General features: G+C 40.1%; 1 protein-coding gene across 3 annotated transcripts in view; it reads right to left on the bottom strand.

The window, feature by feature from the left end:
- The window catches only part of sema6e (sema domain, transmembrane domain (TM), and cytoplasmic domain, (semaphorin) 6E), a 144518-nt gene that overhangs the window by 10579 nt on the left and 108402 nt on the right, over nucleotides 1-25537 (bottom strand). For 2 of the 3 annotated variants that reach the window (XM_060870231.1, XM_060870232.1), the window contains exons 9-19: nucleotides 25329-25451; nucleotides 25131-25219; nucleotides 24751-24968; nucleotides 24333-24464; nucleotides 23539-23694; nucleotides 22935-23108; nucleotides 21582-21719; nucleotides 18872-18949; nucleotides 8870-8928; nucleotides 7515-7565; nucleotides 1976-2128 (exon numbers count right to left, since the gene is read on the bottom strand). In XM_060870231.1, coding sequence (XP_060726214.1) covers nucleotides 1976-2128; nucleotides 7515-7565; nucleotides 8870-8928; nucleotides 18872-18949; nucleotides 21582-21719; nucleotides 22935-23108; nucleotides 23539-23694; nucleotides 24333-24464; nucleotides 24751-24968; nucleotides 25131-25219; nucleotides 25329-25451 — 1371 coding nt within the window. The remainder of the gene's footprint in view (nucleotides 1-1975; nucleotides 2129-7514; nucleotides 7566-8869; nucleotides 8929-18871; nucleotides 18950-21581; nucleotides 21720-22934; nucleotides 23109-23538; nucleotides 23695-24332; nucleotides 24465-24750; nucleotides 24969-25130; nucleotides 25220-25328; nucleotides 25452-25537) is intronic. The other variant, XM_060870233.1, reaches the window with a different exon arrangement.

The following is a 25537-nucleotide window of genomic DNA, read 5'->3' on the forward strand; positions in this document are numbered from 1 at the left end:
CAGTGTCTATTTTTTCACCTTTTGTTCTTTCTCAAAAGGTATTAATAACCACAAGGCCAAGGGGCTTTTTAACAGTTCGGCTCGGGTTCATGTCCGGTGTCCTCTGTGCTCTCTCAGTTTAATGAGATCCAGACACAAGAATCCTGCTCCCGATTATGAGTCCAGCCTCCTCCTGCACTTGCACAAATTATCGGAGGACAGGAGTCTTCGCTCACAACCCGGTTCACTTCATTTGAATTCATAAATGGCCTGTGAGTGGGTTTAAAATAGCCGTGGTAGCATATACAAGCCCCAGACACCTCTGGGCAATAATTGGTGCAAGTTTCCTTTCTACTGGAACTTGAGGCATCATTATAGGTTATAGGTGGGTTATATTATAGCCCAGGTGGGTGTCTGGAACGTATAATAGTAAAGCAGACCTTAACCTGTGCTCCCAATTTACTGCTTTTACACATAATAGCCCAGACTGAAACTAGGAATGAAGAACGCATGTCACATTCTAAATACATCAAACTGCGCTATTTCCTTAGCCTGAAATACTGTATATAGTCTTAGATTCTATTTCTGCTGCACAGACCTATTCTTTATTTCACGTTGTGCTTCTGTTCATCCTGATTTCAAGCAGGATGTCGTGCAATTTTTAAACAGCGTTCAGAGATTTTTTATTTGGTCATTAATGATTTAGAAATATACAGCATGCTGCCATAGTGCAGCTGTCCCCCAGTCTCTGATCTAATTGCAGCTTCAGTTCTTTAGGCTAATGATCAAACTGAAAGTAGGGGAAAGATGGAGGAATCTGATAGGTGAAGACGAAGACAGGCTAAAACGGCAGGATAAAGAGTTTTATCACCTCCAGAACTGAACAGAATCTTTTAGATAAGTGAAATGAATAAAATAAGAGAATTACTGTATAATGTTCACAATCCCTTCATTTCACTCAGGTCTGTGCTGCTGGTCTACTGATATTCGTGCTGAACGTGTCAGCTCGGCTACTGAAACAAATCACCCACCCAATCATCACCAAGATGTGTGCTGTCGTTGTTTTTTTTTTTTTTATTAGCCAGTGCCCGTCGGCTTATTTATTTGTTGCTGGCATTCTCGTTACGGGTTGAGTGGATGATCATGGCAACAACAGCGAGTGTGTGTGAGAGCAGCACAGCGCTCAGCAGGAACAGGATTTATGAGTTCCTCTTCACACAGTGGAGGAGCTCCATCAGGAACCATGGGGAAAAAATTTCACCCTAATGGCAAAACAACACGCAACGCATTAAGGAATATTATGGATTATGAAAAGAAGAGGGAAATTGCTGTTTTGGTTTATCATCTTTCACAGAGCATCAATAATTAGATGTAATTTAAGCAATAAATATAGTTTGGAAGCTCTCAGACAGCAGAAATTGTTGTATACGTACTAGAGGAAGCGGGATTTAGCTGCAGAAGTCGGTGTGCTGCATATTAAATCTTTAATTGAAAGATAAAAAAATTAGCTGAAACGCATCCTCTCTTGATACTGGCTAAATGAAAAATTATTAATTACGTTATCATTATTAAGTTTTTCACAAACACTAATTTATATACGTCTTTATTTATTTATCACACAGGGCAGAATGTTTTTTCTCAGAAACCCAGTTTTTTGGAATTACAAATTTATTATTTTTTTATAGCCATTATTAATCTGGGAGCTGTTAAAGCCTTCTTATGTTAAAAAAACACTAATTAAACTATTTAATACTAATAAATACTAACATGCCATGCACAACTAAGACCGTTTAATTACCTTCCTTCCTTTCAAGACATTAATTCTGACATCTACAGGCCTGCATGATTTTGTAAGTGTGTGTGTGTGTGTGTGTGTGTGTGTGTGAAGCTGAGAGCCACACAGCAGAATCCAGTACAGCGCAAGAGAGTACGAACTAAAGAAATTGGAGAACCAGAAGACAGATAAGAGATTTAGAGCCTCTCGCTGCCCCCTTACCCTCCATCTCCACACTGATTGGCTCCAAGCCAGGGGAGCCCCGCCCTCCCCGCTCCCCCTCCGCAGGGCGGGTACCTTTCTCAGAGACACTTGGCCCTTTAGGCAGAGCTGGTCCCTGAATGGTTGGGCTGGCGCTTGTGGGTGAGGTCTTTCCTGTGGTTGTTTTGGAAGGGGCAACAAAGTAACCAGTCAGTCAAGTCCTTTAAGTGCATCATTTACACATAACAAAAAAAAAACAAAACAAAACAGAGTTTATGTCAACATTCTGTGTGCATGCAGCAAAACAAAACAAAATGACGTAGCTAAAATCAAATAAAAAATCATCACTTTCCCATAGGAACGAGCTTCCTCTGTTTTCAGGAAGTGGGTCATTCTTATCATCATTTACAATGATTTCCCATCATTCCTGTTCAATGTCAATCATCCCTCCCAGGGCAATGTTGAAAGAGTTTATGTACTGTAGAACCCTACAACCCAGGGGTTCCCTTTCAGAAAAGGTGCTTGATAAATGCCCTACAGAAAGCAACAAGCATTATCCTTCCAAAGATCCCTGAAGGGGTTCGAGTGTCCGGCTAAATGAAGCTCACTGTAGCACTAGCAGCAGGATGACACAGCGGTGGTGGTGCTGTTGGATCACATTGTTGTTCTTCTTGCATCGGTAGAATGTTAAGTTTCACTGTACGTTACAGTGATTTCACAGCTGCGTGAAGTGTTTTTGTTCTGCCTCTCATTCATGTTCTTTGGAGGGTGATAGTGGGAGCGAGAGCAGCACAAAGAAGGTGTCGTAGCAGCTATCCCGGGAATACACGAGAACAGTATGACAGAGGAAAAAAAGACATGGATTTAAACTTTTAATTTATTCAACGCCCAAATGAACGTCGAGCGAAAAGAAAGAAAAGAAAAATGCGAAAAGATGTGCATTCACTCAGCAGGACATGAAATTTAATTAAGCTTAAGAAACCGAGGCGTATCTTAAAGCGTCAATACAGAGCTTTTATTTCACAGGAGTGCAGATATGACCTACAACTCTTATCTTTTTTCTCTTTAGACACTCAATTTTTAGAGACAAGCACTCATAATAACTAACTGCTGGTGAAGGAACAGGAACTTTGACTGTGCAACTGGTTGTTTAAAATTTTATAAAATGAAAAAAATAAAAAAATAAAAATGATAAAACTGTCTAAAATTTGGACTGTAATCCATCCACATTAGTAAAGCTGTAAACAGCAGTGTGCAACATGATCATAGAATAAAACACTGAAGCAGCATCACTTGCCAAGCATGAACACTGACAGCAATGTAATACTGCATCTGATATAAACAAGAAAGAATAAATCTGAGGTCTAAAGTGATCAGCATCTGTCCTTTTCAGTCTTACACATTTACGCTTATCAAACTGGTCAGGTGATTAAGTTACTGGTTTATTTTGTAATTTATACTGACAGATGCTTGTTTTTGCTGCTTCAGGTTCTGATGTAATGAATAATATAATGACTGAAAATGTAACTTACTTTTGAATATGTTGATAACATTACATTGTTTAAGATGTGAGAAGACTTTGTAATGTCTCAGTGTGAGGAGTCAACAATCTCAATTTCGTCTGCATTTTATTACCTAGCTCTTTCTGGATGAATAAAGAGCTAGTTTACGCAGGTTGCTATTTAAACAGATTATTCTAGCTTCATCTCTCTGGTATATTTGTTCTAAAGTGTATTTGATGCAAGTGGACCTGTTGTAAACTTGTTATTAACTTGTAAAATGTTTAGTAGTTTCACCCAAATGAGGATGAGGTTCCCTCCTGAGTTTGCATCTTCTCAGGGTTTCTTCCTCATATCACCTCAGGGAATTTTTCCTTACCACAGTTGCCCCTGGCTTGCACATTAGGGATAGATGTTAGAGATATATAGTATTTAAAATTTTATTTAACTTTAAATGTATGCATTCATTTATATGTGTTTATATATATATATCTTTTTTTTTTAATATATATATCTTTTTTTAACAAGGCCCTGAACCCTCCACTGCTCAGTTGTAAAAATGAGATAAATGTAAGTCGCTCTGGCTAAAGGCATCTGCAAAATGCTGTAAATGTAAAACATAAATGTGCATGGAGATGGACAGGTACATCTGATAACAGGTGTAAAAGCACTGGAATAAATACAAATCCAGCCTTTTCAGTACATTTCAAACTACTTTCCTTCCACTACCCCTCCATTCTGAATTTGTACAATTCTGAATTTTTACAGAAAGCCGGACACTCACTTAGATGAGTGCTGAGGGCATCTTTAATACTGCAGCAGCAAGCAGGAAGGAAAAAAAAAAAAAAAAAAAACAAAAAAAAAAAACAAAAAAAAAATTCCATATTCTTCAGCCAAGACTGTATTAATTATTGATGCCTTGGTAAAGTTCCTGTTCTCAAATTCTGAGTGTCCTTGAACCCAGGCAAAGCAGAGGGGCTCCAAAGATTGAGTGATGGTTAATGAGCTGCCTTTATACTGTTTCTTTGTAACCAGGGAGATCAGCAGCTGCACACACGTGTGCACACACACACGTGTAACTCTATCCTTGTGAGGTATTTCCATTACCTTCTAAGTAACTGACTTAAACACCCCCAACTTTAACCTTAACCTCATTAAACACACATAAAAGCTGAAGTTCTTGTTTAAAAAATGGGGACATTTGGTCTCCATAAAGCAATAAAAACCTGTTTTTATTATTACGTTTTTTTTTTTTCTTTCCACCAGTTCATCAGGCTTGTTCCAATCAGGCCTGTCAGCGTGTTATCGGCACGAGGCAAATGGAGTCTGCGCACTGGGGAGCCAAAGCTGGCACACCAGTACAACACTACAAGGCTGAGTTATGTTATTACTTTAATATTTTATCATTCAGCTGGATCTTTACACCACTGGTGGGGAATGCTAAAATATGGTGACAGTGACTCAGAACATGTGTTTAATGTGCTGTTGAAAATGGGAACAAGGGCTAGCTTTTCTCACTGGAGCTGCGTTATCAACCAGCACGGAGTGCACTCAAATGCCAATTCTTTTGTTTTTGCTATGCACAATGAAAAAGATGATCAAAAAACAAAACAACCTCAGTGGCAGACCGGACATTTTTTTGGTTGTGTTGTGAATGTAAATTAAAGTAACACTTAATATTTGTTTGCTTGAAATAACTGCTTTATAGGTGGCAATCCAGGGACATAATCAAACTTTTTCCATCTTATATTTATATTTTATTTTTTGATTCTTTTTTCCATGCTTAAACCACAGCTTCTTTAATTTTTTTTTTTTTTTTTTTGGTGAAGGTGCTCATTTCAGAGGTGAAATGCTGCTGAGCTGGGTTAAGGTCTGGTGACAAACTTGGCCAGTCTAAAACCTTTCACGTTTTCCTCCTGGTGAAGTCCTTAGTTTCGTTTGCAGTGTGTTTTGGCTCATTGTTTTGCTGCATAATGAATTATACTGGATGCATTTCTCTGTGACCTGGATGGATACAGAATGTTTTTGTATATGTCTGAACTGCTGAATGCTACCATTATTTGGCATACACCCTTAGTCAGAGCGACTTACTGTACATTTTTATACAACTGAACAATTGAGGGTTAAGGGCCTGGCTCAGGCTTGCCCAAGTGGCAACTTGGTGGATTGAACTGATTCGATTGGAAATCCAGCACCTCAACCACTGGGCCTGCATTGTGGTTAACACCTAAACTGTGGAGGTTGTTGCTGACTGTTGTTTAGAGGTTTTTCCTCACAGTTCTCACAATGTTTGACATCAACTGCTGTTTCTTTCCTTGTCTGACCTGTTTGGCTGTGGCACAAAACTTGTGTTGTCTGGTGCTGTTTGGCACCAGGTTGTGTTCTTTCTTTTTCAGGACATTGTTTTATTATCAACGGCCAATTCTTGTGTAATTTCCCCGTTTTCTCAGCTTCAAAATGGCTCTCGTGTTCCCCGGGTTGACAGCTCAGAGTTGGTTTATCTTCATGTTGGTTTATCCTTTGTAACAAACAAATGCAGCCTTCAGAGGTCAAACCCAGGCCTCACCCCAAGAGCAGACATTCACAGCTATTACCTGTTTAAACAATCAATCTAACAGGAATTATTTCTGACTATGAGTTCAAACAAAAAATGTTTTCAAACAAAAAAGTGCCATGTTCCAAAATGCTCGACACGTCTAGATGTAAACATCAGGAAATGAAAGCTGAGATTCTGATCTATCATTGCAGATTCATCTGTTGATCTAACAACCAAAATGTCTTTAGTGCATAGCAAGAACTAGAGGCCTTACTGTTCCAATACTTTCAGAAGGGATTATATGTGTATGTGGGGAATGAACACACACACACAGAGAGAGAGAGAGAGAGAGAGAGAGAGAGAGAGAGAGAGATAAAGAGAGAGAGAGAGATAAAGAGAGAGAGAGAGAGAGAGAGAGAGAGAGTTACTTTGCATTACAATAATTTTTCTGTGCTATCAGCTTTTTCACAAAATGAGAATAATCAAACACTCTGTGAACTAAATAAATAACCTTCTGTTTAATGCTGGCAGCACATAAATGATGAACAAAATTAATTAGTCAAAGAACTCCCATAGTGTACCTTCTTTCCACCTCACTCACCCTGACTGACGCTACAGCATAGAGGTGGACACCTGGACTGCGTCTTTTCTTTGTCTCATTTACTGACAGACTGCAACAAGCGTCATGTATGCAGAACAGATTTTTTGGGCTGTATGTGAGTGCCAGGGCGATATGGTATGGTAAGTAATTCTAAGCTGTCCAACAGAATAAGAGATTCGTTTGTGTGTGTGTGGGGGTATGTGTGTGTTGAGCTGAATGGAGTTTATTCGGCAGACAGCAGCAGTGCTGTCCGTCTGTCACAATGTGCTGTTGATGTGCTTCAGGACAATAACTCTGAGGTCATGACCCACCTGCCAATGTGTCTGCACTGAAAAAAAACTGCTGACACATTCTGCAGCATTCACACACACAATTGTGTCAAATACTATTAGCTGATTATTGCTCAGTGCACTCTTTCCCACACCCATGATGACACACCACACACTGATTGTATTCACTGCTCAGGCTGAAAAATCAGTGTGTTCATGTATTCCAGCTGAACTACAACAGCAGGGCTCGGTCCTGCAGCCTGATTTTATAGGCATTAAGCTCCCTGATGCCCGTTTCAGCAGTCGTACATATTGATCTGGAATGGTGGCATCAATAGCTAATGCGAATTGTGGGGTAGTTTTAGAGGGGAGAGCGAGGTAAATCGACTTACGCTCCTATTAAAGCAATATGCTGTAATACATCTACCATTTGCGCATTCAACCTTGGAGAGTCACCGTACAAAATAAGAAATGCACAAGCGGTATGTAGACAATATCTAAATAAAAGAAGGAACCTGGTGTCTGTTGAACAAACCAGTGGAGGTGAAATACGTGCACATGTCTGAAAGAGTGAGGAATAAAAATCTAACAGTGGATGATGAATAGAATGATGAATGGCTTGTGTGATCTAAAGCAGAGTGGAAAAGTAACTGACCATACGCCGAATCCAGTGCAGGGTTCTGCTTTCGCGTGGTTGCCAAGACATCTATGATTAAAGGGAAAAAAAATTAAAACATTAACAAGAGTGATTTAATTAACTTTAAACTTTGTTACATTTCTGGAATACTTGTGTTGTGTGCTTGGGTCTGTTTATTCTGTTTGGACTAATTATTGTTATTATTATTAGTGTGGACACATGGACAGCTGGGATGGACAGATTTTTACATCAGGAATTATCATGCAGTCTCATTTATTCAGTAACAGGGCTGCCAAATATATCCAATACACCTTTTCACCACTTCAAAACTAAGTCCAAAAGTAATAATCAACCAAAATAAAAGAAAATCAACCATATAATGAACTTATATCAAACAAAATCTGTTTATATTTAGCTGTCAGACTTTATTCCCTTTCCCTGTGATTCCCAAGTAATTCCTCGGACGCTCACGCAATGCAAGTTTATTACACAGGTGCATATACTGTAACAAAGGAATTGGTATATGACATGTGGGATATTTTATATATATATTAAAAAAGCCTCTCACAATAGCTCTTTGAAGTGCCCCAGGGTTATAAACGTAAATATAATGGCAAATAACAAATGTTACATAACAGTAGAACAGACTGCAGTTTCAAGTATGTGTGCTGATTTTGTTCTGCGCTTCAGGAACATTTGTGCTCACAAAGGCTTTAAACACTAGCAATTCTGTCTAAAGGTATAATAACATTTCCAATAGCAGTGCAATCTGACGGCTGAATACAGAAAAAACACCAAACTCCATATTTTCTAAACCCTAATTTAAAGCCTAACACCACAACATCACTGCAATATACACTCTAATATTTAATGGTAACTTCATTCAGTATTCATTAATACAGCAGCATTAAAAAGAAAATCAATAGTTACTAGAATAGTTACTTTACTCCGTTGCTTAAATTGTCTTGCATCATTACCAAACGCCATAAACACAGAAAAGCTGTGCTGCTTATACAAGCCGCTGCTTATACATTAAAGAGAGGCTTATGTTGAGAATGGTAAGGAAAAGCATGCAAATGAGAGGTGATTTAATGCAGCTGGTGATTCTAATATAGTGATTTAATTGATTTAATTTAGAACAATTCCTAAGGCTAAAAGAAAGATCGTCTTCTTACATTAAGTCTCAACTGCCTGGCTGGGCAATTTAGAAATGGCTCAATTCTGCTTGAAAGTTTGAACCTGGCAACAATGGTGGCCAAGAGTTATTTTTTCTAGACTATAAATGTATTGCAGTCACATACAGTAGGTCTGAACAAGTTCTTTTAGGATAAATGTGTCCACAGTCTATATACTAGAGATATCAGGACACTCACCATGGCAGCTGTCAGGATACTGTGAGTAGCCAGTCTCTACATCCTGCTCAAACCCTGACCTGAAAAAAGAAAAAAAAAACCAAGAGAGAAGGAAAGAATTATTACCTGCATCATCCCTTTCTTCCTCTGCTTCCTTAATTGCCTGTGCTGTCAAGTACAGGACAACAGACCTGTTGTCTATCTGTCTGAGCTGGAATAGCACTAAAAGGGAAATGCAATTTGTCTGCTGTCTTTTCAAGGTCAACTCTTTTGGCAGAGGCAGTTGGGCAAATGAATGGCAGACCAGGAATGGAAGCATGCAGTCATCTGTTAGGCTGCGGAAGCCATCTTATTTTCTTGGTGGCAGGATTTACAAAAATAAACCTTTAAAAAAAAATAAATAAAAAAATCAAGGAAGGTTTAAAAAGAGCGAACATGCTCCCCGGAGCTGTATGGAGATTATAAAATTACAAGTGCAATTATTTGGTATTGTGACTGCAATTACTAATTGCAATTAGCAGCAATTATTTCCACAGCCAGTCACAGTGTGTTTTTCAGGCTGCGAGAACACCTGTGCTGTACCGAAGCACTCGACAGGAACATGTGAAATGGGATCTTCCCGAGATCCATAGAGCGCACAAAGAAAAATCTGTTCCACATGGCATAGCTCTAATTTCTGACGTTCGCTTGAGATGTTGTAAGCATGTGAATAAAAGGAAAGTATTAATTACACAAGCATGGTAATACATTTGACAGAACAAGGCAAATAACACAGTCTAATATGTTATGCGTATTTTTTTTCATGTGTACATTCACACACAGCGTCCTTGAGAATTAACGACACCTTTTATGGAAATAAGCAAAAAATGACAATAAAAGTAAATAATAAATATATATACTTATTATGCTCAAAGCCTCAAGGACATTACAGAGGTTTATTTAAACATGCTTTTCCCAACATTAAAGAATTGTAATTGAAAAAATAATTGTAATTTTGTAGAATAAAGAAAAGTTAATTCAAACTTATCGGTATTAATATTTTGTGACACCTGCTCAGGAGAGAATAACAGCTCGGAGCCTTATCCTGTATGTCTGGAGACACTTTGAAGAGAGATTTGGGTTTATTTCTCATCAAGAACTACAAACAAGGCTGTTACAGACTACATTTTCCAGCACAATACTCCACTAACAGGTTCATATTCACCCGAGATCTTGTAATATACATTTGTACCCAGTTACACTCGCACCTACATACTGTATTGTTGCTTTGCTGCCTTGTTTTTGAGTTTGCAGACAGTGTACTGTACTGATTGCCTTCTCTTGTTGAAGGTTTTTTTTTTTTTTTAAATGTTTTGTTAGTGTCTCTTTCAATAGAGACTCTATCCTTCTTCCAGAAGCAACCAGCTTTTGGGAGGAAATCTCATGGTACTTAGCAGAAATGATGTTTATATCTCCAGAAGAGTCCCTGAAACCATCAGGTGCAAAACAACTCCATGCACCATTGATCCAGGCTTTATGGTGAGAGTTTGATACTTTTCCATGTACGCAGTCCACTTTTGATGCCAAGCATCATGCTGTTGGTGTGCAACAGCAATAAGTTTATGTTGGACTCATCTGACCACAGCACCTGATACTAGTTGGAGTGCTAACAAAGCTTAATGAAGTTCATGTGCTGCAGGTTGAATGATGCTCTCAGGAAGGGCTTCATTCTGGCAATGCTTACAAACAGCTTGGTGTAGGAAGCAAGAAGCAGTTTGAGCATTTAAAAACTGACAACCACAAGAAGTTTAGGCCATAAAGTTCTGGCCCTTGCATACTGTCAGCCAACCGAGCAGAATGTTATTCTTTTGACATTAATGCACAAAAGATCAAACTGAATCAGTGGTCACGCACTGCAGTAATGAAGAGCTTTCACTCGGGTTCCTGATGGTACAAATACTCAAAAATCTTTTATTTATTTTTCGGTTTCACAAATTCTCAGTGACATTTTTCGCCTCGTTGTGAGGCCTCTATTGAAATGTCTAATGAGAATACATGTCAGTCTTTCAAAAAAGACTCATTCGCCCAAAATGACTGGAATCCTTTATAAATATGAGGAAAAATGACTGCATACAATTATATCACACACACGATTAATCTTTTCACTTAAACAATAGGATAACTTTTTCTCTCATTTTTTTTATATACAGTTGTGTTCAAAATTATTCAACCCCCAATGCTGTAAATGGTTTTAGGGAATTTAGTGTACATTTGTAATTGTATTCAGAATGAAATCCTACAAGGACTTCTTAAAGAACCATATGCAACTAAAATGACATCAATTAGTTTTGTAATACAGTAGTAAATGTTTCTTTTGTGAATTCTTCATTGACATAATTATTCAACCCCTTAAAGACTACCACTCTGAAGAACAGAGGTTCAATGAAGTGTTTTCAATCAGGTATTGAAAACACCTGTGGATATCAGGGAGCAGCAATAAAGCCTAATAAGCACCAATTAGGCAGCTTTAAAATGACTGTGATACTCAGCTCCTTCTAGACATTTACTGGTGTGGTTACAAACATGGTGAGGTCAAGAGAATGGTCCAGGAAGACAAGAGAACAGGTGATTACTCTTCACAGGAAGGGCAATGGCTATAAGAAGATTGCAAAGATGTTAAACATACCAAGAGACACCATAGGAAGCATCATTCGCAAATTCAAGGCAAAGGGCACTGTTGAAACGCTACCTGGTCGTGGCAGAAAGAAGATGCTGACTTCGACTGCTGTGCGCTACCTGAAGCGTAGAGTGGAGAAAAGTCCCCCTGTGACTGCTGAGGAACTGAGAAAAGATTTGTCAGATGTGGGTACTGAAGTTTCTGCTCAGACAATACGGCGCACCCTGCGTAATGAAGGCCTCCATGCCAGAACTCCCAGGCGCACCCCCTTGCTGTCCCCAAAGAATAAGAAGAGTCGACTGCAGTATGCCAAAAGTCATGTGGACAAACCACAGAAGTTTTGGGATAGTGTTCTGTGGACTGATGAAACAAAATTAGAACTGTTTGGGCCCATGGATCAACGCTATGTTTGGAGGAGGAAGAACAAGGCCTATGAAGAAAAGAACACCTTGCCTACTGTGAAGCATGGCGGGGGGTCAATCATGCTTTGGGGCTGTTTTGCTTCTGCAGGTACTGGGAAGCTTCAGCGTGTGCAAGGTACCATGAATTCTCTTCAGTACCAGAAGATATTGGATGACAATGTGATGCAGTCCGTCACAAACCTGAGGCTTGGAAGACGTTGGACCTCCAAGTCCACTAGAGCATGGTTGCAGATTAAAGGCTGGAACATTTTGAAGTGGCCATCGCAGTCACCAGACTTAAATCCGATTGAGAACCTCTGGTGGGACTTAAAGAAAGCAGTTGCAGTGCGCAAGCCTAAGAATGTGACTGAACTGGAGGCTTTTGCCCATGATGAATGGGCGAAAATACCCGTAGATCGCTGCAAGACACTTGTGTCAAGCTATGCTTCACGTTTAAAAGCTGTTATAACTGTAAAAGGATGTTGTACTAAGTACTAAGATTGAATGTCACTTGGGGGTTGAATAAAACTGATAATGATGTGAGCTCAGAAAAGACATTTGTGGTTATTTCATTATAAATGTTATGTTATATTTGTCTGACCTACATGTGCCTCTTTGATTTAATTGTAAGCAGGATGACTGAATGATCATAATCAATGTCAAACCGACCAAAACAATCAATTTCAGTGGGGGTTGAATCATTTTGAACACAACTGTATTTGTAATTTCCCAGCAAAATATATTACCTTAATATCTAAAACAATGCTACTGTATAAACACACAAGTTAGCGCTAAACCCCGTTTCCTGTAGTCTGGGGGTGTAACACTGCTGCAAGCAAGCTCAGTATTTAAAATGGCTGTAAAATGGAACATATGTGTGTTGCAAAAGATAAAGATCTCTCTACAAACACAACACAAAGTTATTCTATATGGCCAAAAGTATTTGGTCACCTGACCATCACACCTGTGCACAAAGTGAGATGCATGAAGACAGGAGTCCGGACCTCAACCCCACTGAACAACACTGAGATCAACTGAGCACTGACTTTGCCGGGTCTCCTCAACCAACATCAGCGCCTCACCACACTAAAGATCTTGGGCAAATGAATGAGCAAATCCCATAGCCCTGCTCTGAAACCTAGCATAAATTCTTCCCAGAAGTGTAGAATGTATTATTATAGCAAAGGGGACAAAATCTGGAATGGGATGTTCAACTAGCACATGAGTGTTCTGGAAATTTAACACGGCTTATATTCATGGTACTGTATATTTATTGTCAGTCACCACACCCACTTTGTACGCTGCTTCCATGGTGCATTGGACTGGCTTTAAAATGATATAATATGCACACTATGTTCCCACCTACCCTTCTCACTAGTTCCTTCAAATGCAATAGTGTGCAAAATATGAATAGCTTCCGATTTTAAAACTCCCAATAAAACAAACATAGGATCATTAAGTTTATTTCTAGCTCATTTTTTTAATTTCATCATCACAGATCATTTTTAGCATTTATTTCTGAAAATAACAACAACAAAAAAAATGTAATCTGGAATTTGATACAAATATCTAAAAATAGGTTTTAATAATCTATAATATCTGGTTTGATGTCATCTCATAATAGGAAATGTTAGATACATTTCTTGATGTCTGGCCCTGTGAAAATACTCTATAGTTCATTTCAAACTGTCTACATGATTAATATCATTTTCTCATGTTCCAATCCAATACTGTGCTTCACAGTGCACTCAAGCTTAGAATTATGCTGAAAGTCCTAAAATAGGCTTCACTGCTTTTCCTGACAGCTCTATAGCTGCAATGTTTCTGCAGGCTGAGGACAATGAGAACTGCAACTCCCTCATCACCGTTCCACATTCTCCATTACGGTCTTCTACAGCCACCTCTGAACAGCTGCATAAGGTCAAGCTCGAAATGTATTAAAGCATCTAAAATAGTTCTTGCAAGAGCACAACAGCCCTCAGACCTCTACAGAAGACCTAACCTGTAATAGGAGCAGAGTCAGAGAACTGATAGGGACAACAATTCTAAAAACACTGACACATGAAGTAGTGATAGATGAGCTAAGGGCCTTCATTCTGAACAAAGGTGTGATATGACAAAATATATCAATATTTCAATACAATTATCTGATATGTAATATGCATCACAATATACAGTCTTCCTAACAAACAGAATTTAGAAACAACCCCTTAGTTAGATGACATTTTTCTTCAATGTTTACAAAACTATCCACTGAAGGAGGTAGAATAAAATAATAATAATAATTAAAAAAAAAAAATCTAAATTTAGGTATATTTCTAATTTTAAAACTTCTAATTCCGGTGTAAGGAATAGTTATATTTTAATCTACTTTTTTTTTAGATATTACAATAGCAATAATATCTAAGAAATGTGTACTATGAAACAATTTATCACAGTATCAATATTATGCAATCTCCTAGCTGTAAAGAAATAAATACTTTAAAAAGGCCATTGAGAGGCATAAAAATAAAATAAACCATTAAGAATAATCATAATCAGATATGGTACTATGTATTATGAAAGTTATTATACTACATGGTTAAATGTATATAGATACCTGTATATTTTATGTTGCTACAAAATTTGAAGCACACAGTTGTCTAGAATGTCTTGGGTGCATTACAATTTCCTTTTAATTGAACTAACAAGTCCAAACCTTATTCAGCATGACAATGCAATTGTGCACAAAGTGAGCTCCATGAAGACACGGTGCACCAAGTCCTAGTAGAAGAACCTGAGCATCCTGGACAGATCCCTGACCTCAACCCCACTGAACACCTTTGGAACACCTTTGGCCTCCTCACCCAACATCTCACTGAGCTCACTAATGCTCCTCTGGGTGAATGAGTACTGTAGTTCCACACAGCACCAATCCAAATTCTAGAGGAAAATGCCTTTCCAGAAAAATTGAAGCTGTTACAACATCAGAGGTTTCCAAATAAAGTATGTTTGAATTCATATAAGCACTGACAAGATTTAGGTCTGTCAAATGTTGTGAATTATGCTTTTATTTACTTACTTTACATTGTGACAGACTCTTGCAGGCGTAGGGGAAAGTACTTTAGAATTATAGAAACCCTCGCAAACATCACATTACCAATATTATATCATCATAATGTGTAGCCCTAGTAGCAGTTAAATTCCTGAGAGTCTGCTGGAGAAGCACAGCTTAGATAAAGTGCTGCACCATTTCCTTTCAAACAAGGACAAGCTACACAGATTAGAAAAGGGAAATAAAATAATAGTGGATCAGGTAATGCAGGTTATACAGCAGCAACACTCTGTTTCGGCTGACACAAAGAACTCATGTCCTCAATATTCAATACGTCTGCCCTCTTCCCTTGACACAATTTACATCCCCTATTTCCATTAACCTCCGAGAGCGAGGAACAGAAACAGAGAGAATGATATGATGCTCCCTTATAATGTGCGGCAGCCTGTCAGCTACACAAGTGTATGCATATATTGTAATATCAGAACAGAAGGACAGGTTCAGTGTGAGCATGTTACACACATACACACAAACACGTGCACATAAACACATGCACACGCTATTCTGCTAATTATTCTTTCATCAAGCTAAATCAAAAATCACAAAGGGAACAAGTACTTTTGTTTCCCTGTGGTATAAATATAAGATTACACACATTTAAAGTCCCTTTGTCATCCATTACTGTGAGAAAACCCTTTCAACACACAACCCTCAACACAGAAGAAACAGATGGCTATTGACCTTCACAATACAGGTAATGGATCTGAAAATGCATAAGCACTTAAAAATACCATTATGCAAAGCAGGGACATAACAAAAAGCATCATGTGGCTGAAACAGTTGCAAAAATGAGCTAGGAAATGGACACTTGAGCACACGGGGAAAAGACTCAAGAGCTTGAGAATTGTTTAGCTGATTTTTGTGGTTGTCAAATTCCAAAATAAACCATTAAACTACGCTTTCCTGACAAATAGCTGACGTCCAAAACTTCACCAAGACTCATTGAATGTTAAAATTAGCATCATGTGAGCTAAACCTTTCACACACCATTAGCATGTTTGGTCAGTAAACTGCAAGGAAAACGTACCTGTTACCCCTGCGATAACCTGCAGGTAGATCACTAATGCTTTAGGTCGGTTTTGTGGCTGCTGGTTCAGGGGAACTTGTGAAGATTAATGGCATCATTTATTCGCTGGCATTTTAGCCTATGACCTGATTGCCTCTGCTAGGATGCATAAAGAAGGAGGAATTCCACATTCACAAACATTAGAGTACTAAACGGTTTAAAATGTTACACATAAATAAATGGCCCACGGTCCCTCTTGGCGGTTGGAAGGGGTTATTGGGTGTGTGTGTGTGTGTGTGTGTGTGTATGTGTGTATGTGTGTGTGGCAGAACAAATATGTATTCACATGGAGTGTATCTCGGTCTCTGATGTTGTGAGTAACACTGTTGTGTGGGAGCCAAAGGTTTTCAAAAGACACAAAACTCCCATTAAGCTAGCGGGCCTGCGTGTGTAAGCTTGCTATCTTTAGCAGCTCCCTAAAGAGTCTGCTGTTCCACATCTGGCTCAATCTGGAGCAAACAACACACCTTCAAATAATATTGTACGAAAAACTGGGAAATCAAAGCAAGGTGTCCATCCTCAAAAGGTCATTACTCAGACAGCACACTGACTTCAGCCCTGTGGTGTGAGCTTCAGTACCGATGAGCTGTATAACCTCACACCCTGCCTACAGTAGAGCTGAAAGCTCATTAAGGTTATATAATAGCAGATTGAGTAATCTCAATCTGCTATCAATAGTAATATAATATAATAGTAAGAGTAAAGGGGATGCTTCAATCACACTTTCCTGGTGATAAATTAACACGTGCGGTGTTAAAGACTTTACAGTTACACTTGGCTCAAATTAGTTTAACGCAAAACATTTACAGGGATTCACTTTTCCTCCTACCAAAGACTCATGACACAGCCCTATCTCCAGATTTCTCCCCTGAGGAACGATGCTATTAAACCACAACTTGACCTGCCAAAGACATAAATTACCCAGAAGTCAGCAGGTGAAAAGGGGTGAGGGTGAACTATTTTCTCTCCCTCTGTAATGACCAGTGCTGGAAATGATTGGACAAAGCTGTGCAGGCTTTTCACTGGGAGCATAAATAACAGTGTTGTGTCAGCAAGGAGGCAGCACATCATTAATGTACAGATGACACTGTCCTGCTAACCCTGATGAACGACTTGCCTGGCCGACTGGAGGCCTCAGTCTGGAATCGCTCAAGTCTAGCCTGAACCCTGAGCTCACCAACTGTCATGGCCAGGTCTCGGTTTAGTCGGAAGCTCTATCGCTTATCTTGGCCGTGCCACCATGTAGATTGCGCTGCATGGCAGAGGTGCACAAGCTCGAGATCAAAGGTACTTCTGAAGATGGGTTCAAGCTGAAAATCATCCCATTCCTCACAACAGACAAGCGGTTTAGAGGAAATTCATTATTTGCGGCATAAAATTAGAAATATGTTTTTATATAACCCTTGATAGAAGTTGACAACTCTATCTGACTGACACGCTGCATGCACATTTTTCCAAACAAGTTCAAGAAGTTGTCGAGTTACTGTAGCTCGCCTGCCAGAGATTTGATGAAACCTCCATTAATACATTCCACACGTTTCATTTGCAGTAGTCCAGAGGAGCCTACAGTAAATATCACACAGAGATAGTCATGTGACCTAGAGGCAATAAATCTGCAGTGCTATTTAAAGAGATCAATACTCACATTTGGATAGCATAGCCAAGCCTGCAACACGCCGTGACTAACTCGACGCTGCAATTTACAGCCAAATTTGTGATGAGAAAATAAGCACTCGCAGTGATTTAGAGTAGCAGCCATGTTTCAGTGGGACAAAGGTGCTAAAGGCCTGCTGAGTGGTAGAGCTAACAGCTAACAGTTTTCTCTCTCTCACTCTATCTCTTTCTCTCGCTTACTGTTTCACTCTCTAAGGTGCTGGCTTGGCATACACAGACACAGTGGCAGAGAGCCATAGAGCTGAACATTACTTTCGATTCCGTGCACACAGACAATGCGCAGGATTGATTAAGGCTTCTCCCTCCTCCCCTGCTTGAAAGTTATGGCTGGTCAATGGAAGCGCGTGTCGTACCGTTTTGGTCCTGTGTGGACAAATAAATGACAACAGGGTGGATGGGATCGATAGTCCTGCGTAGGTGCGGGCATGCCTCAGACCTTCTCATTTCCTTCAGCCTGCTACCTGAAGGCATGCTTGGCTTCAAACAAGATGGATGGCTGCAGACTTTGCCTTCACAACGTTTTGACAAGCTCCGAGCAGGAGACCCGAACCGCACAAGATGTTGGGATATAATTAATATTGATTCAATGAAGCACATTATTTTTAGATTACATGAATTAAAAGCTGAGGAGGCAAGCAACAGTGCACGGAAAGAAAACACGGCACAGCACTTTTCCATTAAGACATAAATAACACGCAAACTAAATAACCCCCTCTGAGGGACATTAGAACATATAAACCTTTATAATTTTACACTAATTCAAAAACAAATCTGAAAAATAAATCATAAAAATGTGACTGATATTTAAAATGTCATTATATAGTCCTACATTATCCAATTTTACTGTTGTATTAAATATTTCTCCAACTTCTTCAGAATGGTTTATTATTAAAAGAAAAACAAACTAAAATTGTATCTCAATATTATTGTTTTTTTTTTTATTTCTATTTTTTATTTTATACCAAATTATTCACTTTTGGTTGGACAAACAAACCAACCAACCAAGCAAACATGCTCTGGGTAAAAACTGTAGGCAAATACTGCTGTTCTGCTTCAGATTTTGAGTGTAAACTGGTTGTAATCCATTTAGAATAAAGAGGCTAACAACATGATGCTGTATTCTGTAACTCACTTTAGTCCTGGCGCCACAGTGACACAACTCCCCGTCTTCAGCCAGATACAGTAAGGGTCTCGTGAGGACAAACAGCTCCTATAAGACACAAACACACACACACACACACACACACACAGTTAATTCACAGCAGATGGGCTGAAAAGGGTCTGTATTTCTCACCCCAAATTTTCATCATCACACACAAGGCCCCACAAGACTAATAGACAGAGGCTGTGTGTGACGTGTCAGAGAGGATAGCCAATCACCAGAGAGAGAGAGAGAGAGAGAGCGAGAGAGAGAGAGAGCGAGAGAGAGAGAGAGAGAGAGAGAGAGAGAGAGAGAGAGAGAGAGAGAGAGAGAGAGAGAGAGAGAGAGAGAGAGAGAGAGAGGGAGTGAGAGAAAGAAAGAGAGAGAGCAGACAAAGGGAAAGAGGTGTCAAGAGAAAGATGGAGGGACTGTCAGAGAAATTGCCTGAAAGCCAGATGTGAGTGTATGAGTGCACAGTATGTGCACACATGTGTGTGTGAGTGACAGGTGTGCTATAGCTGCCAGAACCCAACTGGGACTCTGTGACATGGCAAAGCTCATAAGACTGCCAGAGAGAGAGGGAAAGAAAGAAAGAAAGAAAGAAAGAGAGAGAGAGAGAGAGAGAGAGAGAGAGAGAGAGAGAGAGAAAGAGAGAGGGGAGAGAGGGGGGGGGGAGAGAGCAGTAGGATTTTGGGGGAAGAGAAAAAGGAAAATAATGTGTGGATACTCTGCACTGTGTGGTTTGGGAGCGAGTGATTGAGTAGGAAGCTGAGTGACAGAGAGTAACAAAATGAAGGAGTCTAGAAAAACAAATGATTCTAACACAATGCTTTCTTCTGTTCCTCTAATCGATAGCTGCTCTTGTATCTGCTGTGGCTTCTGTTTGTCCAAGTTCAGCTTTTTACTCTTTTCAAACTTTCCACCACTTCTGTGCCCCTACGTAACACTTAGGTTCTACTACTGTACCTTCTAATGGGGAGAAACAACACTAAACAGTTTATGTAAAACTTCTTTCTTCATCTCAACATTTTACATTTGTGCTTTGGGCTTTGAACTTTAAGTGTGTTTCTACTTTAACATTGTTACTTACATTTCACATTCAGCTGGTACTAACTACAGTGCTAAAAATAGAAACAACGCTCGGGAACATAAGTGCAGCCTGCTACAATAATCCTGACTTTAAATAAAATAAACAGGGATAATTTCCCCTTCTCTCTCTCTCTCTCACACACACACACACACACACACACACACACAGTTCGATGTGAATAAGTCTCTTTCTCCAGAGTAAACTACAGACTATGACCTGCAGTTTGGAGCATAACTTCACTATAAAGCTAAACATTTGTGTGAAAAGGCTACAATGAGGAACGGGAGGCAACAGTGATTACCGGCCCATAATCCCAGCCAAGGTGAGCCCTCTTCTTGGTCAAATCCCATGATAGGATTTGGGGATCACTGTGAAGTGAAACAGAGCCTATCATCTTTCTTGTCTACTATTAACAGAGGGAAAAGAAGAAGAAAAAGAAGAAGAAAAAGAAGAAGAAGAAGAAGAAGAAGAAGAAGAAGAAGAAGAAGAAGAAGAAGAAGAAGAAGAAGAAGAAAAAAAATAAGACAGTCTTTCTGGTCTGGTTGTTATTGGCTTTTAGCCAATCAGATGGTTCCTATTTGATTGTGTGCAGTCTGGCTGGTGGCTTCGGTGGAGAGGGACGTTTATCACGCTGTGGAGGAAACACGTCCCTGTTTCCATCAGCCACACACACACACACACACACACACACACACACACACGCACACACACACACAGCTGCAGTGTTCTCATACATATGCGCCTAGCTTCTGGGACTTTAATCCTTGCCTCTGCAAAAGTGCAGAATTCTCACTCTTAGTTTTTTCTCTCAATCACAGGTGAAAAGCATCTGTAATGTAAAAAGCGCATCTATAAACCCCAGTCTCAGTAGGTTTAACCCTCAGAGATTTATATCCATACAGTACATATCTTTTGGAAATTTGCTCAATCCAGTTAACTACATCGACAGTAAAAGTCTCACTACTGTAACTGTGCTACAATAATAAGTGTGCAAACTATAAATGGTAAAAGTAGATGGTTAGTAAAAAAATATTGTTAGAGAGTGAAATTGAAAAACACTAGTAAATACATTTTCACTAGACTTTTATATGCTGGATTATAGAGACCAGAGTCCTTTGTTTTTGATGTGACTGTCATCACTCTGTGCTTCTCTCTTCTCTCAGTTTCTCACTTCTTTACCTCAAACCCATTTTATCCATCATTATAATTATAGCAATGCAAGTACAGGAAGGAGTGAAACATAAGCATTCTAAAGAGGTGCGAGTTAAATTAGGAAAAGTGCACGACGCTGTGATAGTAAAATAATCCATCACAATATAGAGTGCTACTACACTACAGCCGCAAATGGTAGGTACATCCATAAGGGATTTAAAACCTTTTATACCAAAGGAATTTCTCAATGTATTAATTATTTTTTTTATTTCATTAATGAATGAATGAATTGTTAACATAGAGGAAAAAAGTATTAATAAAGCATTGTTATAAACCTATCATTTGAATTTCAGTTCTCTCTCAGTTCTGGGAAAGCCACTGCAATGGAAAATGAATCGAAAACTTTTGACCAATCAGATTTAAGAATACAGAAGCGCTTTGGTGTGAAGAGCTACTCACTTCTTGCAGGTTCCGTAGTCAGCACACCGGCTCAGAGGCACGCGCACCACACAGCTCGAAAAGGCCACGAACAGGGCGTGATGGTCCTTATCCAGCTCCAGTCCCAGAATCCTCCGGTCTTCCCCACGTACATTGCATCTAACAAGGGGTGAGAAGAGTGTTCATTAAAAAAAAAAAAAAAACACTGACATTTTTAAGCCTGACACCCAATACTGCTGATACAATCTTACAATATATACTAATAAATTAATTGCTTTTCAATGATCTTCTATCAGCCCACCACTCAAACATCTCTGTGAGTTTCTATCACATCCTAACGTGAGCGTCAGCATGAAAAGAAAGAATAACTAAATTCGATCATGTCACGTTGCACTTTCCCCACTTTCTCCTTCCTTCAGTGCCAGCTGTCATCAAGAAAAAACGCTGAGCCTGGTTCACTTGAAAATATGCCACTTTAAGGAATAAAAATGCAGAAAATCAGTTTCCTGAAATAGTTGAACTTGCTTATCAGGCTTATACGTTAAACCAGAACATACTGTGCTAAGTTCTTGACTGCTGCAAGTCACTCATGAAGTGTTTCATATAGATCCCAAAGAGATGTTTTTCTTTATCACGCAGCTAATGTTCAGCCATGGAGCAAACCACAAAAAAAATCCCAAGAGGATCAAACTAGCTCTTTACCGTCCACCTTGTTTACTACAGGATATAACTTGTTGTCTTAGTAAAATGCCTGAGTGTGTAGAGATGAGAGAAAGGAAATTTGTTTGTGTATAAGAGAGACACAGACAGTAAACTGAGCACTAGACCACCGTGTGTGTGTCTAGTGGCTTCTGGAGGCGTTGTGGCCCGGTGAGACACAAACAGAATTAATCAGTGGTGGAGCACACAGAGCCTTTACTCCCACAGAGTAAACTCCATCACTCCTCAGATGTGAGAGTGAGAGATACAGAAGAAGAGACGGGGGGATGGAGAGAGAACCAGAGAGACGGCTGGAGGGGGCTGCGTCAGGAACAAAGCTTTTTGTAATGTGTGTGTAATGCTTCAGCCCCGGCACGTGGGTGTTTCTCAGCACTGTAATAATTGCTGTGTGCTACGGAGCTGTCAGACTGAGAATAAAAAAACCCACTAAAGCAAATAAGTAAACCGCTCATGTCATTTCCACGGAGAAGCTGAAGCCCTGCGAGACGCAAACAGAATTAATCAGTGGTGGAACTCACTAAGTTTGTACTCCCAGAGTGCACACTTCCTCACTTCCTCACAGAGAGCGAGAGAGCGAGAGAGAGAGAGAGAGAGAGAGAGAGAGAGAGAGAGAGAAAGCGAAAGAGAGAGAGACAAAGAGAGAGATATACTGACTTGTTTGGGTTGTACACGTTGATATCCTCCAGGAGCTGGCTGCTGTAGGTGGAGTTGGGGTGCGTGCTGGCAAGGACCTTCAGAACGTGTCCATTTTCTGAGCCCAGGAATAAGACAGTGTGGTTCTTGTGAGGCCCGGCGGCCGTGTCCACGGCTATCTGGGTCAACTTAAACCTGTGCGTAGGAAACGGCTTCATTAGTAAACATGCGTCAGAAGCACTGGTGCATCCGACGGTATTAAACAGCACAGGTGTCTGTGTTTACTCTTGAGTAGTGTTTAGACGTGGTGTCTCTCAGGAGAGCCCGAGACAGATGTGATGGTGAGAATGAGCAACAGAGTGTGATAGAGAAAGAGAGAGAGAGAGACAGAGAGAGAGAGAGAGAGAGAGAGAGAGAGAGAGAGAGACAGATGGAATGGAAAACCAAAAGTTTTGACAGAGAGGAATAATCCGTTTGGGAAAAAAAATTGCAAGGGACAGATGTGATGGAGAAAGTATGGTTATAGCCAGCAGGCATTCTACAGCTTGCTCAAGCAATCTGTCAGTTGTCTTATTGGCTATGACACTGAGAGGGCTGTGAATCTTTTGTATGCGTGTGTAAGAACCTGCTGGTAGTTCTCGTGAAGCACGGCCGCCCGTTCACTGCTGGTACAGCCTCGTCCATGAGTGGGTAAGATTTGATGAAGGTGAGAGTCTCATCAGGGAAGGAGGTGGAAGACTTGTACATTGCTGCAGAACCGTCTCCTGCGCAGGAACCTGGCCTACAGCCACACACACAAACAGATACCGAGATTTAGCTATGCACGCTTCCAGCAGAAATGTTTTGACACTCACAGGCACAGAAGCATTTGGAATTTCAGTATCTCTTTCAGCAGTTTGTAAATCAAAGCTTCTGGTTTCCTTTCAGAGAAACTGAAGCTAAAGCAGCCCAACACGCCAAGATCGCAGATTCTAGGTTTGGCTTGACAAGCGAGACTCTAAACGAGCTAAACTAGAAATAATCAGTCAGTGGACGTGTGTGGGTGTGTGTGTGTGTGTGTGTGTGGGTGGATGTGTGTGTGTATGCCATTCACAGAACATAATCGACTGACCAGTCAGTTCTGGGAGTCTAAGACTCACGCAGTCAAATCCAATTTTTTTCCTCACACATCAGATACACCCTGAATGTTCTGCCTAAAGTCTGAAATAAACAACTAATCCTAAACAGCTCTTCTATTCTAATTTGATCAACATTCAAAATGTGAGCAATCAATGCCTTGTCTAAACATGAAGTTCCAGGCAGAATACAGAAGATAATCAGGCCTTTATCTGTTCCACTCTTGATCACTCATGTGCATGTATAATGAGAGGGGAAGCGGACAGCGGTGCCATGACCCGTTCCCTGTGCAATGACACATACCGAGGTTTGGGCACTTGCTCATCAGGAACAGGAGTCCAGGCCGACTCGCTGGTCTTCTGTTCTTTAAACTTGCCACTAAACACTCGCTCGATGTCGTCCATGTAGAAGGCGCAAACGGCGGAGCCGGTGATGCTGATAAAAACAAGAACATTTTTTGAAGTAGAGGGTTAATAAGATGCCGTTGCTAAAATCTTAAATTGACCTACAGTACACACAAATGTTAAAGTTAGGATAAATAAACAGTTTATACAGTAAATGGATAAATAAACAGTAAATAAACACTGCACTTTTGCATTCAGAATTCTGATTAGTTTTCTACAATTAGTTTGCTCCTATAGGGAAGAGGAGAGGAGAGGAGAGGAGAGGAGAGGAGAGGAGAGGAGAGGAGAGGAGAGGAGAGCTCCTAGTGTGTTGTCACCTGTTGGCCTGTGTGGTAAAAAGTCCCAGCACAGCAGGTCTGTGGTTAATCTGCATCACATTCGTTAAGGATTGCAGAACATCAAAGTAGAAGAACGAATCACCCGGAACGGAACAGTTCAACCGGGCTTTGAGAAATGAGGTCCAGTACCGCTCCAGAACCCTTGGAGAACCTCCATTATCATTCTTACACACTCGACCCACCCTGGAAAACACCACCTAGGAAAAGAAGGGAGTAGAAAATCCAGTCAAAGGCATCTGTAAATAATGCACTGTGCGGCTTACTGAGTCACGACAGGGCAAATTCTGTCTATTATTCACAGCTTTACACAGTGTGTATAGTGAGTGTGGAGTCATCAGGCTGAGCTGTGTGGGTCTCACCTTGCCAAGAGTAGTGTACTCCACTGCAATCTCACTGAAAAAAAAGTACACATAGTTCCCATACTCGATGGCATGAAGAAAATGAGGCTCTGAAAGAACAGATCACGAATAATAATCACCAAACGTTTTCAGCAATCCTTCCTGTTTCACCAGGGAAAATAAAGAAATATGGACAGAGTACTGTGTCAGGAGTCTAACCTCGCAACCACTTAGAGTCGTACTTCACGGTTCGCAGGACCGGACTACTTTCCCCCAAACTTCTGTAGATCACTGCGTCGCTAGCTAGAAAATCGGTCATCGTTGCTGAGTAAAAATCACCACCTGTGTGTGAAAAGCATGGACGCATTAAAGGCCGAACATTTCTAATATTCATCACGCATACGAGCGCTCAGAGATTTCACTGCCGG

Source organism: Tachysurus vachellii, chromosome 5 (assembly GCF_030014155.1).
Source record: "Tachysurus vachellii isolate PV-2020 chromosome 5, HZAU_Pvac_v1, whole genome shotgun sequence".
NCBI lineage: Eukaryota > Metazoa > Chordata > Actinopteri > Siluriformes > Bagridae > Tachysurus > Tachysurus vachellii.